Here is a 17,310-nt window from a genome sequence, read left to right as displayed (position 1 = left end):
CCGGCAATCGGAGACTGGCCGCCGGTGATGTGTTAAATTATCGATAATAATTTATCAAATTATTTACTCTGGAGGGGCAAAATTTAATAGGTTAATGTTGAGACTCAAAAATCTTTAATGGGGTATTTGTTAAAATAATCCTTAATCTTTTAAGGCTAAATGGAAAGGAAAATTTCAAGAAAACTTGGGCAAATGATATTTTGGCCACCTGGTCAATAAATGGCCGAACTTTTGTTTTTTCAGGCAATGACTTTTTAAAGTTGTGAAAGAGTAAATGGCGCAACATTATGGTTCTGGTGCTAACTGCTAATAACACCAAATCAAAAGGGAATTTTACTAAACATCAAATTACACTTGTGAAGATTGGAATTATAAGAGCATGTTTGGTTAGAGGATTCGTTCTCTGATTCGAATTATGGTTCATAGTTTGTTATAGTAGTTTCTTTCACAAAAAATACACGTAAATCGAAAATAATTTTAATTCATGAACCAAACGGGCTCTAAGAGAGCTTAGAATCTACACAATGCACAATTCATGATGCCTGTTCTTCACGCAATTTGCTTTCAAACTTAGCGTATTACCCAAGTCTTTTTAGTTGCTATTTGTCCAACTAACGTACTTATAACGCGATTTCCCTTCAGCTCCTCCTTGGACTCGAGCCAAAACAGGGTTTGAGAGCAATAAATAAAGCCTAGTACTACTACCTCTGATTTTATTTTTTTTAAAATAAAAAAAAAAAAAAAAAAAAAAAAAAAAAAAAAAAACCATATCACAATGTGATCTCTTTAAATAAGCACAGCCTAGGTATGGGGTAGTTTAGATACAATCCACTTGACCAAGGTTCGTATATGATCATGATCCAACTTTAAATTTGAATTTTGGTTGTTAAAAATCTTCAGAATTATCCCTTTCAAAATTCCAGCCGTCTGCGATTCGAACACTGTGAAGCTTCATTTGACTGAGTAGACAGACAGCTTGTTTAATAAACTTCATTTGAACTGGGTAGACTTCTTTCCATTAAAAAAAAGGTACTCATTTATTGCTAAGCGTCTTTTGATTGCCGTGTGGATTTTTTTCTTTTTAACCAATTAGCGAAAAGTTATTAGAGAAGCTAAATATGGTAAAACATTTAGGATATCTACACCCTCAGACATCTATAGCCTCACTCACAGATATAACTTTATTAAGAGACAAATACGAGTTTTAAATTTTTACCTTTTATTCGTCATTAATACCCTTTAATTAATAAACTATATTAGTCAAAACCATATTAAACAAGAGTAGGGGTAAAAATTAATCTTCTTTTTACTCATGGATCTCCATTTAATAAAAGGCAAAACAAACTATAGATTTGTTATCCCATGGTTTCCTGGGATCAATTACTGATTTCGTCATTGGGTTGGATTGTTAAAGTGTACTTGTTACATTTTCAAAACCTTTCCAACACTTTTTTCTACCAATCTTGTAACCCTTTTCTTTTTTTTTCTTTTTTAAATTTTTGATAGAACCAATCTTGGTATTAAAAGCATGAGCGGATTTGATTCTATATATGGATTCCTTGTTTGGACCATTCGTGTATCGAGATTCCGAGAATCTAAACCAGTAGAATCTTATGGATTACCTCATACATTTTTAATAATATTCTTTCATTATTGGACTAATGTCCTTATCTATATTATTTTTTTGCCTATTTAGTTGCTGGTTGGAGATCATGTATGTGTCAATAAATAGAAGACGTGTTCTACATTGTGACATATCAATCTTGTATTTTCTCGTGGTAGTTCTTTGTACAAATTAAACCTCAACAAAAATATGAGTCAATCCGGAATGTCACAAGTTTGGTTGCTTGCATTATTGTTTATTTCTTCTCTAGTTACAAGCACAAGTGCCATAAGTACTAGTCATGTCGCGCCTGCGCCATACCGTGAAAGAGCTCTATTCGGTGCTCCCAAAATCAAAGTCGAAATTCGCAACGCCTTGCCGGAAATGCAAGAAGTGAAGCTTCATTGCCAGTCTGCGGACGACGATCTCGGAGTTCACATCTTACCCTTCAACGGCACCTTTTCATGGAGATTTCGAGTCAACTTCTGGGTGACGACTCGCTTCCACTGTCAGTTTACTTGGCGCGGCGCGTCGGCAACGTACGACATATACAAAGCAAAGAGGGATAGTAATTGGAGATGCCCAACCTATTGCTACTGGGAAGTTCATGACGATGGCGTTTACGGCTACACAGAACTGGAGCATGCAAATGACTTAGTCTTTCCTTGGCCCAATCCACAAAATTCAAATGATACGAAAAAAGGATATAAATATACTTAGGAGAATTTTAAACTAATGTGTTCTGTTTTTGTGCGAATAAATGATGAGTTAGTAATAGTATGCGTTTGTCTGGATTCTGTAAACTTACCTTTTCATTTGATAATCCATGATGCGTAATTGAGAAATGCATCATCATACTTTTTGTCACTCGTTTTATCACTCTCTACAGTTTGACACGTAGATTCTATTATCTCATTTTTCATTTAAATAATAATATATTATATTAATAGAGTCTATGTGTCAAATAATGAATATAGAAGATGATAAAAAGAACGACAGAAAGAGAATAATATAAATATTTCCCTACGTAATTTAATCAATTTGAATGCTTGTCACACATATGCCGCACAACAAGACCAAGGACAAAATTCTTGAGAAGAGCTCTCGTACTAGTGCGAAAGTTGAGAAAAGATTCTAATGCCACGATTGGAAGGTTTATCGGGTACATAATTTGTTTCGTGTTGTGAATTCGAACCCCGAAATAGGTGATTTGTTTTCATCTATCCATATTCCATAGGCAAAAATATTTTTACGAGAATATAATAATAGAATAAATTTAAAGGTATGTTTAGTTTACTGATTTGAGTTTTTAATTCGAATTGAGAAGTGACTTTATGTGAGAGTTTTATACTGTAGTAAAAAAGTTAGATGTGACTATTTCTAAGAGCTTTTTACTGTAATAAAATTCGAATTCTAAACTCGAATCAGTGAAATGAACATGACTTTAATGTGTATTCCGTTTTGCCAAGTTAAAAATGACAAGCTACGGTAGGTAAATTACATTGCTAAACACTTTGTTACAATTTTAAACATTAGCCATTGTCGATCATTATTATAAAACTGTGTAATATTATTAACAAAAATCCTCTCTTATTTTTAATCGAAATGAAAGAATCCATATATGTTTTCTACATTTTTGAGATTATCTATATTTTTCTAATCATAACAAAATCGACTCCTCATGTTAGAGTCCGGACAAATTAGTTGTATTAAAGACGATTATCCTTTATAAAAGAGACAATTTATACCGACACCTCCTTTTTATTATCGAAATAATGTAAACATCCCTTTGTCTTAACTCAATTACCTTTAGATCCAAAATGGAAAAGAAAAAAGGGACAACTTTCTCATTGCATAAATCTCCTTGCTCGTAATCAATTCTCACTTTAATTATAGTTAGTTTATTTTATTGATGTGGTTATTGTTTATTGCATAATAGTCCCTAAAAGTGAGTTTTAGGTGTCTTATCTTTTTTTGTCCTTCCCTTTTTAAGTTTCTACTCCTTTTTTTTTTCTTTATTTTATCTTTTAGAATTTATAATGCTTCATGTCTTTTTATGATTACATATAACCTCTTCACTTGGACTACTATTGATGTTTGCTCTTTTTGAATTTTTATGTTATTTTTCTTTGCATATTGTTGTTCGTATTCCACATTATAAAAATTTCAATAACAACTTAATATGAAACTGCATCGTGCGTATCTAAATTAGTACCGAATAAATGTGGGAAGATCAAAAAAGATTTGAAATAGAAAAATATGCATTTTATAAAATTTTCATTTGAGAGAAAGAGACGGTTTTCAGATGTGAAGAGATGGTAACATAGGCAGCAAGCTCGCCAGGATTGAAGGAGACAAACTTGTTGGCTGGCGATGGCAGTGGAAACTCATCGGAGGAGCGTTCGAGGGCGGTGAGAGCTTCTTGGACTTCGCCGCGAAAGGTGAGGTTGAAGTACTGTTGGGTTGCCTTCTCACCGGATTTCTCGTGGAAGAGCGAGAAATATTGATGCAGCGCAAGAAGCTACCAGCGGTCGTCCGCTGGACTACCGCCGATCGACCATTGGGACGACGAGTAGATTTGGAAGTTGCCCGATTTATTGGATGCTTGACTTCAAAATTAGAATTTTTATTTATTTAGTTGTTTCTTATTTTTATTTTTTAATTTAGTTATTTTCAAATTTTAAATTTAAAATATTTAGGATAAGTTTCAGTTTTCTTTTCGTTTTCTAATTGTAGTCTTCTATAAATAAGATAGCCTAGCATTGTTATTGACAGTTCTTTAAGAGATTAATAAAATTATGTACTTTGAGAGTTTTCTCAATATATCTATTCTAATTTTATTGGTATTCTGTTAAATCAACGAGTGATTGATGTCTATTTTTTTGATTTTTGTGAACGAATTAACAGATTTATAAAAATTTTATTTTTCAATATTCCGATTGAATCAATAGATTTTTTGGTATTTACGCAAATCAACAGATAATAAGAATTTATCTCCTTTTTTTATTTTTCTCACTTGCTTGCGCTACGTCAAATATCTGAATCATATTTCTTAGAGAGAAAGGAGAAAGTCAATTATCCGAATCATATTTCTTAGAGAGAAAGGAGAAAGGAGTTTTCTTTTTTTAAAAAAAAAAAAACGTTTTTATCTTAAATTTTGGTTTATTTAATATTGTTATTATAATGTCACATCACTTATATGTTATATTTAGAAACGCTATCTATTCTATATTCCCCTGTCGCATGCGTTGGATTGCAGGTTAATCATATTTTTTACATATTCTATTAATGAAGTAAAATAATATGCTACACGACTCTCTTAAAATTTTTGTACTTTATTTCTTAAACTTGAATTTTTCGTTCTTTAGTACCTCACAGTATGAGCTTTTGGTATTAATATCAAAATCAAAGCTTACGCGATAATTTTCTAAAATACGTAAGAATTAGGGTAAATGTGAAGTCTGTCTCTTTTAAATTGAAAACCTTGTGATAAGAAGATAAATATCTTTTAAAATGTATGATTTTAAATTTTTATTTTTTACTCTTAACTAATATTTTTTAAATAAATAATTATATTGAGATGTTAATGAAAAATAAAAATTTAGACTCGCGCTGATAAACTTAACCATTTTCTCAATAACTTTTGTTGATGTGGTCTCGTTCACTTTACGGATTTAAATTTTCAATTCGAGTTGAGATGTGACATTTTCTAAGAGCTTTAGACTTGAAAAAGTCTAACCAAGAGTAGCAAGACACTACAAGTGACGTAATAGATTATAGATCAGAACACAAGCACGCCGTAAAAGAAAGCAAAAAAGAATACCACTAATGGCGCAAAATAACAATACTAATAATAATAATATAGTTAAACTTGTACTAAGAAACACAAAATAATGCTTTTTCTTCCTTCCACTCAATCATTTGCACCGTTTAGACTTGTTCTGAACCGAAACTTCTCCTTAACTCCCCCTCTCCCACAGCCCTTCAAGGTAAACCGAGAGATTTTTCTAATTCTTTAATAAATTCCCTGTGCTACTAATACTATCAGCTGAATTTATAATCTTCTCTGTTTCTTGAATCAAATCACTTTCTCCGTTTAAATCTTCACTTAAATGTCTTTGTCTGAATTAGATAGGGGGGGAAAAAAAAAAAAAAAAAGGATCAGGAATCTTTCCTGGACGACTTCAACGATTTGGATCGAATTATTTAATTGTATTATGTTTTCTTTTCTTTTGGGGAAATTGGTTTAAGAATCTTTTCTTAATAGAAAGATTTATCGAAACTCGTATATTAATCAGTGAACGGAGAAATTTGATCTGGTGCATTTGGCGAACTTCAATGGTTTATATTAAAGTGCACTATCTCTTTCTAGTCCCGGGACAAGTGAAGTATCTGATGAGGAAATTTATTTTAACTAGTCTTATATAATTGTGTGGAAATAGAGTTTATATATATACATGTATATATATATATATATATATATATGTTTCATCAAACTGTATTGTTTAGAGGGCGGAGCCTAATTATTGCTCTTATGCAGAGTCAGAAATTCACACTTGTATTTTTGGTTGCCCCAGTTTCAGTTACATTAGGGATGTTAATTTTGGTGCAAGGGGTAAAAGAGAAAAGGAGATTCTGAGATGATTTATCTAGTTATCTTCTTTTTTTCAGAGAAATTCTGCGGTAGTTGAAAGTGGATGTCGCTCTTTCATTAAGGTTGAATCATATAAATCTTGCGTGTTCTTAGTTGATTGTTTTTTCTTCGATTTATTGCTCTTAGTAGTAAAGGATTAGGGTATTATAATATATAAAAAAAAAAAAAAATTTAAATAAGTGTAAGGACGAATACGTATAACTAATTTCTGCATACATGGATTCTTGTAGCATTCTGTTCAAATGGCTCGATCTGCATTGGATGAGATGTCAGATTCTGGTGCATTTGCAAGAACTGCATCCACATTTCGCAACTTCATTTCGCGAGACCGACAAGCCCAATTCCCGGCTGAATCTGGCAGATATCATCTGTATATTTCGTATGCTTGTCCGTGGGCTTCTAGGTGCCTTGCATACTTAAAGATCAAAGGACTTGAGAAAGCCATCACCTTTACAGTATGTTTTGTATCAATTTGCCTTTAGTGATGTTCACATTTTGTCAAGACTGGAAATCAAATAATCTTTATGTGTTGAACTTGTTGCTCAGTCAGTCAAACCCATATGGGAAAGAACCAAACAGAGTGATGAACACATGGGGTGGGTTTTTCCTGCGTCCTATACTGAGGAACCAGGAGCTGAACCTGACCCTTTGAATGGAGCAAAAAGCATCAGAGAACTTTATGAGCTTGCGAGTACAAACTACACCGGGAAATACACGGTTCCGGTACTACATATATTCCACATATAAGTGTTTTTTTTTTTTTAATTTTATTTTAATTTATTTGTCTTCTACTCCTTCCGGCATTTTGCTCTTTGATAGGTTCTGTGGGATAAGAAACTCAAGACTATCGTCAGTAACGAGAGTTCAGAGATAATTCGAATGTTTAATAGCGAGTTCAATGATATAGCAGAGAATCCCGATTTGGACCTATATCCTCCACATTTACAAGCCAAAGTTGATCAGACCAATGAATGGATATATGATGCGATAAATAATGGTGTCTATAAATGTGGGTTTGCAAGGAAGCAAGGACCGTATGATGAGGTATTGAGGTCGCGTGATGTTGTTTTCTGGTGTTAATGTTTTTAAAATCGATCTTTTGTTTAGTTACTATCTCTTAAACATGTATGAGCTTTCTTTTTGCAGGCAGTGACAAAGTTGTATGAAGCTCTGGACAAATGTGAAGAGATACTTGACAAGCAGTGGTACATATGTGGGGACACTCTGTCTGAAGCAGATGTTCGATTATTTGTCACTTTAATAAGATTTGATGAGGTATGGATATTTGAGAATCTCAAATAAGCATTTCTTTTTTAATCTTGTTTGAAAATTAGGCCAATATTGACGTTCTGTGTCATACAAATATATGAGACTTAATCAAGAACTATGATTCTAGACAAGAATTGTGAGAAACTTCATGAATGTCCTACTGTTAAAATTTTCTAATTTTTGTAACTAAACATCAGAACTTTCATGTATCTGCTTAATAAGCAATGAACATTCCTGGTTTTTGCACTAGTGAATCCATTTCTTTGAGATTATTGTGTAATCATATTGGCCTAGAGGCTTAGCAATTTGATCATTCCACAATTTACAGGTTTATGCAGTTCATTTCAAATGCAACAAGAAGCTGCTACGAGAGTACCCAAATTTGTTCAATTACACCAAAGACATATTCCAAGTTCCTGGAATGAGCAGCACGGTCAATATGCAACACATAAAGCGGCACTATTATGGAAGTCATCCGACAATAAATCCGTTCGGCATCATTCCTTCAGGCCCGGATATCGATTATTCTTCTCCTCATGACCGAGAGAGGTTTTCTAAGTAGTTTGTATATGCTGCCTGCTTACTCAGGTACAATGAAATAAAAATACAGACAGGTTCTTGTGCCTTGATGTTGTATGAGCTTGTTTTGGAGGACCGTCTGTAATGACATGTATCTTAATGAACAATATCGTGTGTTTTCTCGGACCAATATTAGTGAAATAATACCTGTTTTGAATGCTTGCATTCCTTGAGTACATTACAGCAAACGGATTCCATATTAATTACGTTGTCTTTTTTTTTTAAATGGTTAATTGTGTTTGTTAAGTAATAGGAGGAGTGTGGCTCTCGCTTCATTTGCTTCAGAAATGAATATCAGTTATGTGAATGAATAGCAGGTTCCATATAACCAAAGCTCGTTTTAAAAAACAAAACAAAAACAAAAATAAAAATAAAAATAAAAAGTAAAAAACAAAAAACAAAAGCAGCAGATGAACAATACAATAGGCCAAGATATATTTATCGGATTAAGAATGAACCATCGCCAAAATGAAAAGCGAAAGTACAGAGGGAAGCATTAGATGCAGGCTGTCCACTAACTATATCCCAGTAGGTTACTGAATTCCATCTCCATGTAGTCTGCATGGCTACCCGGATTCCACTAATTGACGCGAGAAAAGAAGTCAAATGAAATACCCCTTTAAATAGAGCCTCCCTAGATGTCTAGTCCACCAACATTAGACTATAGATTTCTAAATTCTACCCTTTTGGACTAGAATAAGTCAAAATCTAACGTATACATTACCAAATTACCCTCAATAGTAAAAAAAAAAAAAAACAATAAAAAGTAATCTAAAAGATTACCACTGATAAATTATATGTGGGGTCGTAGAAGTATCAGTTCAATTTTGTTATAAATATATATCCTATCTGCTGGCATGTAGTTCTTAAAAACAATAAAAGATGGTGATCTTTCGGCATGCTCTAGTCTAGGCAGTTGAAATTTTTTGCAAGAATGGAAGGCTTTTGATGTAAAGTAACCTCATCTGTAGTCAAAAGACAGATTTTAGGTACTTTTACATGCATCCATTGGTTAACTCTAATTTCCAGCAAAAAACAAAACGTTAATATTCGTAATAAGAGAAAAAGAGACAAATGTATATGAGTTTAAATTTTTACCTCTTACTCTAATGGGACGTTTAGTTCATGGGTTCAGAACTATAATTTATTATTTTAATTTTTGAAATTCAAATTTTTTGTGAGAGAAAAACACTGTAGAGAATCAAAAACTATATTTCAGAATCAGAGATAAGCCCTTAAAACAAACATCCCATAAATTTTTACGCAAGTTCCCTGAGGTAACATGATAACAGCTCAGATAAACAATACTGGAAGAGGTTCCACGCTGAAATGACAGAGAAAAAAAAGGTTTATTGTTCTACACAGTCCCTTAATGTTGAATCAAATGAAGCCTCTTTTAACGAAACATGATTTGGATTCTGATGAAATTTGAAAGACAATAGGACGACATCTCAATAAACGGAGATTCAAAAAAAGAATTGAGTCGCGAGAATCCGAAGCAGACCGAGAAACGATGATAGAGCGAGAACTTAATAAAAGAAGCGTTCACTGATAAAGAAAGAAAAAACAATTAGTCAAAGAATGTGACACTAGTGTGGACAGTTTAGATTTAAATGATTGTAACTGTTTTTCGCGCCAAGAAATGCATATAAATAGGCAAGATTATTCATTTGTATGCTTTTGCTAACTTAAAGAATTGATAAGAATTTGATAAGAATTTGACTTCGAGGTTTTCTTTCAACACTTGAGTCCAATTAAGTGAAGTAATCAGTTAATTTTTCGACCAAACGAGATACACAATCAATAACCAAGCTTCAGATGTTGAAGTCCTCATGAACCTTGGTCCTAACCTAAGTCAACTACCCTTCTTTGAGTTCAAGAAACTATACAAATTTTCTGATGAAAAACTGAGCAGAGTGAGCAAAGCCTGGTGCGCACTCGGGAACCGTTCGATTAAAGCATATTCGACTGGCCAATTATAGTAATTTAAGAATGTAATGAACTAAGTGAGCATTAGTCATACAAGTCATAAAGTGTTGGAGTCCAAAAGAATTTTTCCACCTTCCTCACCCTAGCTCAGAATCCTGTATCCTCGCTATTTTCCAGATTGCAGGGTGAAACTCGGTCTTCCGCTCATTGTAACATTCCCTGAAAACACTCGTGAACCCGGAAGGAAATTTTGCTGCGAAGTGCACGTGTAGTTGTTGGCATTTCCATGCTCAATGATTCTTTAAGAGACATGTTTTTGGTCAATAAGTATTGTCTGAGGTGCCTTTTCGTTCACAAACCCTAAGAGCACTTTCCATATGATAAAAAGAAGTAATTGAACACCAAATCCGATCATCTTTTCTTTAAGATATAAAAAAGGAGAATGTACATCTGTCAAAAAAATATCCAAGTTAGAATTCCTTGTTTAAACTGGAAAACAGCAAGCAATGAACGAAGACACGGCCAACGATCTAGGAGGAGGTGTTCATCCACATCTAATAATGGAGTGCGAGAGTGGAATGTTTAGAACTCCCGAGTTCAAACTGTTTGGCGGCAAAGCAAACAACTCCTAAGTCCAAACAGAAATTCATTCCTGCCAAGGCAACTAAGTACAACTTTTGTCTAGTAAAAGGTGACATAATATTGTAACTGTAACAATGAAAGTGCAAGAAATGCTTGTTCTTGTTCAAAGTTTAAACAGGCATATGAAGAGTTACTATGTGTGTGTGTGTGTGTGTGTGTGTGTAAAAGCATCATCTCAACTATAAATTTCAAATGAAAAACCAACCGTTTTTTGAATACCTCAAGTGTTGGTTGATCTTGAACAGGAGCACAATATACACACACCTCAATCGATCTTCGGTCTTGCGGCGAATCATTTGCACTGATTCATCATCCTTAATAGAAAAGGAAAACATTTTCTTCCCAAATTGAACTGCCAATTGTGGAGATGCCAAATTATTTTCAACACCAAACGACAATTGGTAATCCTTTTCTTTTTATGTCATTTTTAAAGGATATCTGGATCAAATTTAAACAACTCCAATCAAAATCGCGCGAATAAAATTACAATCATTAAAACAAACAAAAAAAAAATTCCCCTTAACAAAATCTTGAAAACAACCAACAAAAAAGGGACGATAAGGAACTCACTAGCTAGGGAGGCAGTTGAAGTGAGGAGAGGCAGAGAGAGAGGGAGAGCTGGGCGTCTTGGCACTGAGAGCGCTTCAGTGCGGTACCGGCGCTGGAGCAGAGGCTGCGGATGGCCTCGCACTCGTCGGGGCAAGCAGCCGACACGAGGCACTCCGCCAGGGCGCGATTCAGGTGGCGGCAAGCCGACTCCCGCGCCGGCCCAGGCGGCAACCGCCGGTGGCAATCGCCAAGCGCCCGCTGCAGCCTTTCGCACCCGCCGATCTCACTGCCTGCTCCGCCTATGCCTGTCGCCGCCGTCATCCTCTTCGCGACGCTGTGGTCGGTGGGTCCCACGCGTTGCCCCCGCTCTATAGGTTAGGAATCTTGTGTCTTTCTTGACTTCCACAACCAAAGATTGCTAATAATAATAGGGTCCTTCTCTTCTCTGGTGCTCCCTTTATTTTGCCCTACCGGGTCCACGTAAAATAGAAACGTCCGATTAAAATCTGTGGTTTAAAATTCAATGACACATTGGTAAGTAAAAGGTAGATGTACTATGTGATTACCCACTCTTTCAAAAAACGTGTTATAGAATCCCACGTGGAACAAAATTGCCATAAATACAAAAGCATACATTTTTATTTTGTTTTCTTTTATTTTTTTCTTCATTCATCTGAATTGTGTAATGTGGGTTCAAACCCAAATCTGTCTAAAGAAACCAGCTCTCTAATACTTTTTTTTTTCAAATAGCAATTGACTTGTCATTGGTTATGGGTCTTTTATATTGTTAAAATTAATTAATTATTATGTATTAATTTTGATTTAAATGATTTAAGTAATACTATAAATTTCTCAAAACATAAATAATGGAATACGTGATCAAAGTACTTATAATATGAGTTTGAATTACTTTGATTAATTACTTGAAATTTTAAATTAAATTAAATTATCATTTTAAAGACATTATGAATTCTAAAACAACCGAGAAAGACAATGAACAACCACCAAAAGTGCAAGAACAACTATGAGGTCGTTCAAGAATTTTTTGCCAAGAACGACGCGTAGGTCGTTTCGTCTTTCCTGTCTTTTTTTCCTATGCTTTTTATATATTTTTTTATTTGATAATTGAAATGTCATATATATATTATTTATAGACGCACATATTCGATCAATACTCATTCTTTCATAGATTGTATCTACCAATTCAACAAATGTGGTGCTTCTATCAATTAAAAAGTCCATGGTTAAACCACTTCCAAACCATTCCCAAAATCCGCTCTCCACCTTTTTCCATTCACCATCGTCCTCTAGAAAGATGTAGATTAAAGCCATACCTATAATAAATTTTGAAATATAATTGTTAAAAGAAAAACATAAATTCAAAAATTATATCACAAATATAAACAATATTAACATTTTAAAAAAAATCAGTGCGACTCCGAACGACCTCGAATTACTTTGAACGGCTAACAAATTTCTAAGGTCGCTCGGAGTCGTTCTGGAAAGAAAAAGATGCACGACCCTCATTATGCTATGATCGCGCGAAAAGAAATCCAGATCATTCCTCTTGGATGATAGTTGTGCGCGACCCACTTTGAACGACCTCCGTCATTCGCGCGACCAAGTTTTAGCCAAAGAGGTCGCGCGCGATCTGTCATCTTCAACCTCGTCATCTGACATCTTCCAAACCCAAAGGCTTTTTTTTTCTTTTACAAATAGTAAAATTTTCGGCTAAATGCACCTATAATATTCAAAATAAATGTCGTCCAAAACAAACATTCAAAGAGATTTAGAATAAAAAACTAACCTTCTAAATTTTGTTCTCCAAACAAGTTCTTTCAATAATTTCTTTTTCTTTAAAGCACTTAATCAAACAAAATATGACAAAAATTTCTTCAATCTTGCGGATCTATGATGGCTGGGGAGAATGAATGTGAAAAAATAAAAAAAAATGCCATGACAGTACGTGAGGGAGGAGAAGGGAGCTCGATGGAGGATTTGAAGTTTCTTTTTTTTTTCATTTTTCTTTCTCTAAAAAGTTAAATTTGTCATGTCATCTCATTAAATTTTATTACTTATTATTTAATTGTCATATTTTAAAAAAAAAAATATTTTACAAATAAAAATATTTAAATTATCATTTTATGAATACAACTTTTTTATTAGATTATTTTTACAAAGTCCTCTTCAAATTCTAATTACTTCACATTTGGGCAATTTCTTATTTGTTTCTTTTGAAGTTAGCCCAAGATGCGCCACGTGTTATTCTAATGATTCCCATATGGTAAAAGAATCTAAAATAATATTATTGTGTGTTCGGGTGCACCGTTAGATGATATAACGGCAGAGAATGAACCAATGAAAGTTAAGTCAAACAGAATTTTACGTGGACTACCGGTAGGGCAAATAAGGAGATGTATCAGAGAAATTCCCATAATAATAATAATAATAATAGGACATTGCTGCAATTCCACGTAATCAAGCAAAGTGGAATGTCATTCCACGAATTGTTGCAAGTGGGATATAACCGTTTGTATAAAAAGTTGATTGCTTTGCACGGATTTCTAGGACACTACAATGTCAGGCTATGAGAGTATGATATAATTTGTAGGTGCAAATTTGTAATTACAGTGGGTGGCTGAAGGGACAATTTAGTAAATCTGCTTATAAAATCAAATAAAAAAGATCGATACCGTCGTAACACATAAAAGGTAAAATGTGTAATGTCAGAGCCTGCGAATGTGACCTGTATGTGATGCTGAGTTGTCGTTTAGGAAACGATAAAGAAAACTAGAAAAGTATGGGAAGTTGTGGTAATATGATCCGGTGATATTCAATGTTAATCTTTTTAAAATTATATGATAATTATTTTTTGTTGTGTAACCTATTCTCATTGATTTTAGTAATTAAATTTTATGATAATTTTTATAAATTCTCATGAATCTTGTCACTTGTATTAACATGCTTTTTAAACTTTACAATGTGCATTTGTGCTCTTAAATTTTATTATTTGTGTCAACATGCCTCCAGAGGTTAATTCCGTTAAATTTTTTTTAAATAAATATAATAAATACGGTATTTACCGGTTGCTAGCTGACTGGCGACGACCGTTGATCACTGGTCACCGGCGACAGCTGTCGGTCACCGACGCCGACTATGGTGGACTAAAGGGAGGAAGAAGAAAGAGAGAGAAGAATGAGAGGGGTATTTTTGAGTTTTTAATATTATTAAAAGCTTAAGATATTAAATTATACTATAAACTAGATATTTTTAAAATTTATGTTATAATTTACTAATCACCTTACTAATTATTCTATTTCACTCATTCTCTAAAATAATAATATTAGAATTATTAATATAATCATAATATTATTTGTTACAATATTACAACTATATTATATTATATTATATTATAATATAATATATTATATTATAAGTATAATTACATCATAATATATAATATATTATTATAGAATATTAAATACATATGTTATAATTTATAACTATAATATATAATATTATAGCATAATATTTTTATTATATATTATATTATATTACATATTATAAGATATAACTACTATATAATATGTTGTAATTATATTATAATATTCAAGGGTAATTATGAAAAAAAATAATAAAAGAGTTTGGAACGGCTATTCCTCCCATGTGAGAAAAAAATGATGATTTACTTAAAATAGGTGAATAGTCATTCCTTTTAAATGACCATTCTTTTTTTTTTTTTTATAAATCCAACCAAACATCGTACTTGAATTTCATTCTATTGTATTCATTTCTTTTCCATCAAACCAAACACACTCTTAGGCTTTTTAGTGTGGCAGAGTTTAGACAATATTTCAATTTACCGGAGTAGCATTGTCATGAGCTCTTGCTACTAATATGTCGTTATATCTTAAGTGGCCGGACGCCAACTGAACCTCGTGTTCATGCAATAAGGAGTGAATTTATTTTAAGAACACCATGTAAAAATAAACTTTGACTCTTCGTTATCGACATTTCTATTTACATTTTTGTAGATTTCATTTTCGTTTATGTTGCGTTTATTATATTTGTTGTAATCTAGTGTCTCCAATTTTTAATTCTCCTTTCGCTACTAATTTCTCAGTTTCTGTTTGTCTTTACAATTTATTCATAAAAAAATAAGTGCGCATTTGGAACCCGTTCTAAAATGATTATGTTTTTAGTATGAAAATGGAAATAAAAACGTATGAATATCAGTTATAAATCATTTCTGAAAATGCGTTTAGTAATTTTATCGATAGATTGTTATCAGTATAAGAAAAAATTGAAATTTCGTTTGGTCATACATTTTTGAAAACATATAATAGTATTTAAAATAATATATTAAATAAGAAAATGAAAATATTTCTTTCTTGTATATCTAAAGAAATAATCATTAATGTCTTAGAAGGAAGTTTCCAACTCAAGCACGTCTATGCATGCACTTTGGCTCTTTTTTATGTATATATGTGTGCCAGCTGTCACTTGTAAAGTAAGTACAAAGGATAATTGTTCCTTGCACTGTCATGAATAGACTATCTTCTCTGTTTGAAAGAGAAGAAAATAAAAATAAAAAATAAAAAATGATTAAAAGTCATTTTTAAAATCTCTCTAATTTTACGTGAAATCAAAAAAGTGCTCTTATTTTTATTTTTTGTCTTTAGTTTCTCCGAACGTCACTATCTACTTATTTTCATTTTTTTTATTTGAAAAACGTGAAAAATGATTTTGAAACCAATTCTAAACGGGCGTAAAAGATTTTCTTTTCTAATTTTCTGTTTTCCTTTATTTACATCATGTATATGCTAATATTATTTTGAGTGGATTTTTTGAGGGGGAAAAAAACAATCAGTCACTACGCTTCAAGGCTAGGCTAAGCAGGGGGGCCATTGGTTTTCAAAAAGTAAAGAAAACAGTATTTTTCCAAAGACACTCAGGTGAGTGCTCCTAAAAAAATCACTCTCACTTTTATAAAGGGAACCAGATTGTGGTGGAGCCCGCGGTTTTTATGTGTTTTGTACACTGATTTAATAATTGCATTGTTGATTTTCTTTTTTTTATTATTTAAAAATTTTCTTTTCAGGATGGTTTTTTTTTTTTTTTTTTTTTTTTTTTTTGGGTAATGAATTTCAGGACGGATGACTTTGGTTGGAGTCTTTCGATTCCTTTCTCTCTGTCTCTTCCCCTGGGTCTCTTTCAAACAGTTTTTCTTTTCTTTTATATTTTATACGCCTTCAGACGAGCAAATTTATCATTGTCAAGCGTAGCAAACAAATATGTACGTGACAAAAAGTTTACTTATCCAGCTGCACTTTTTCTTCTCAACTTGAGCCATGATCATGAACAATGCTATAAAAGGGTTGGGATCTCGGGGAAGCTCAGGGATCTTGATTTGTTAATAGAAAAGACATAATTCCACCTTGATTTTCTAACAATAGTGATTCTTGATGCTCTTTTTTTTTGTTCATGTTATGAAATAGAATGCCTAATTAGCACAACAAATTGATGAAATCTCTTAAGAAAACAAATACTTTGTTTGTTTTTGTTTTTTAGAAGAGAATACTTCTGAACCGGCTTGTATTGCATACTATCATAATCATTTAATAGTCATATTGTATCTTTCAAAAGTGTTTCGAACTAATTTGCGGTCCAATAAAGTTATGAAAGTTTTTATGATTGAATTAGAAAAGATAAACTACCGTAGTTTTTTACTTTTCAGTTATCAGATTTATTTTATAAACTATCTATTCTGTATATTTTTTTTAATTTAATATGATTTTGACCGGATTTAACAGTAAAAAACTAACGGTAAGTAGGCTTACCAGAAATCCGTGGTGTTTTAGGCTTCTTGTAGTAGGTTGTCTGTGTTGTGTTGTAGGCTCTTTGGTTGACTGGTTTGTTTTGAACGAAATCCGTTTCTTAGCTCCCAAAAAAAAAAAAAAAAAAAAAAAAAAAAGAGAGCATTGGCTATGGTATTGAAGAACTATGGTTTGTGTATTTCTTGGTCTTGTTTAACCCAACATTCAACAAAGTTTAAAAATTCCTAAACCATCAATAGTACTTCAAA

At 32.7% G+C, this 17,310-nt stretch overlaps 2 protein-coding genes across 5 annotated transcripts; one reads left to right on the top strand and one right to left on the bottom strand.

The window, feature by feature from the left end:
• The first annotated feature begins 5,488 nt into the window (after nt 1-5,488).
• On the top strand, nt 5,489-8,270 carry LOC21401450 (glutathionyl-hydroquinone reductase YqjG). Of its 2 annotated transcripts, XM_024174381.1 has the most exons (7): nt 5,489-5,592; nt 6,275-6,319; nt 6,488-6,712; nt 6,804-6,980; nt 7,077-7,301; nt 7,404-7,532; nt 7,855-8,270. In XM_024174381.1, exons 1-7 carry the CDS (start codon nt 5,497-5,499, stop codon nt 8,086-8,088), a joined length of 1,131 nt encoding a protein of 376 aa, XP_024030149.1. In that variant the 5' UTR covers nt 5,489-5,496; the 3' UTR covers nt 8,089-8,270. The 2 variants fall into 2 exon arrangements, with proteins under 2 accessions (XP_024030149.1, XP_010109824.2); XM_010111522.2 differs by lacking the exon at nt 6,275-6,319.
• Nucleotides 8,271-9,871: 1,601 nt separating this feature from the next.
• Nucleotides 9,872-11,623, bottom strand: LOC21401449. Of its 3 annotated transcripts, none has more exons than XR_002903395.1 (3): nt 11,247-11,623; nt 10,896-11,114; nt 9,872-10,484 (listed from the first exon to the last, which is right to left on the bottom strand). XR_002903395.1 is itself a non-coding variant. In XM_010111521.2 (2 exons), the coding sequence occupies exon 1, from the start codon at nt 11,544-11,546 to the stop codon at nt 11,250-11,252; it is 297 nt and encodes a 98-aa protein (XP_010109823.1). In that variant the 5' UTR covers nt 11,547-11,623; the 3' UTR covers nt 10,496-11,114; nt 11,247-11,249. The 3 variants fall into 3 exon arrangements, 1 of the variants encoding a protein (XP_010109823.1); XR_002903396.1 differs by having other exon boundaries at nt 10,896-11,028; XM_010111521.2 differs by lacking the exon at nt 9,872-10,484 and having other exon boundaries at nt 10,496-11,114.
• Nucleotides 11,624-17,310: the final 5,687 nt, after the last annotated feature.

The sequence above is a fragment of the Morus notabilis genome, unplaced genomic scaffold (assembly GCF_000414095.1).
Source record: "Morus notabilis unplaced genomic scaffold, ASM41409v2 Scaffold96, whole genome shotgun sequence".
Lineage (NCBI taxonomy): Eukaryota > Viridiplantae > Streptophyta > Magnoliopsida > Rosales > Moraceae > Morus > Morus notabilis.
This window is presented reverse-complemented; position numbering and strand designations above follow the sequence as displayed.

What these genes read in the sequence shown, in the direction of transcription:
- LOC21401450 (XM_024174381.1), top strand. Translation starts at nt 5,497, where the DNA reads ATGCTTTTTCTTCCTTCCACTCAATCATTTGCACCGTTTAGACTTGTT. An exon ending in GATGTCGCTCTTTCATTAAG is followed by an intron (nt 6,320 to 6,487) that starts GTTGAATCATAT and finishes GGATTCTTGTAG; the next exon opens with CATTCTGTTCAAATGGCTCG. An exon ending in AGAAAGCCATCACCTTTACA is followed by an intron (nt 6,713 to 6,803) that starts GTATGTTTTGTA and finishes CTTGTTGCTCAG; the next exon opens with TCAGTCAAACCCATATGGGA.
- LOC21401449 (XM_010111521.2), bottom strand. Translation starts at nt 11,546, where the DNA reads ATGACGGCGGCGACAGGCATAGGCGGAGCAGGCAGTGAGATCGGCGGG.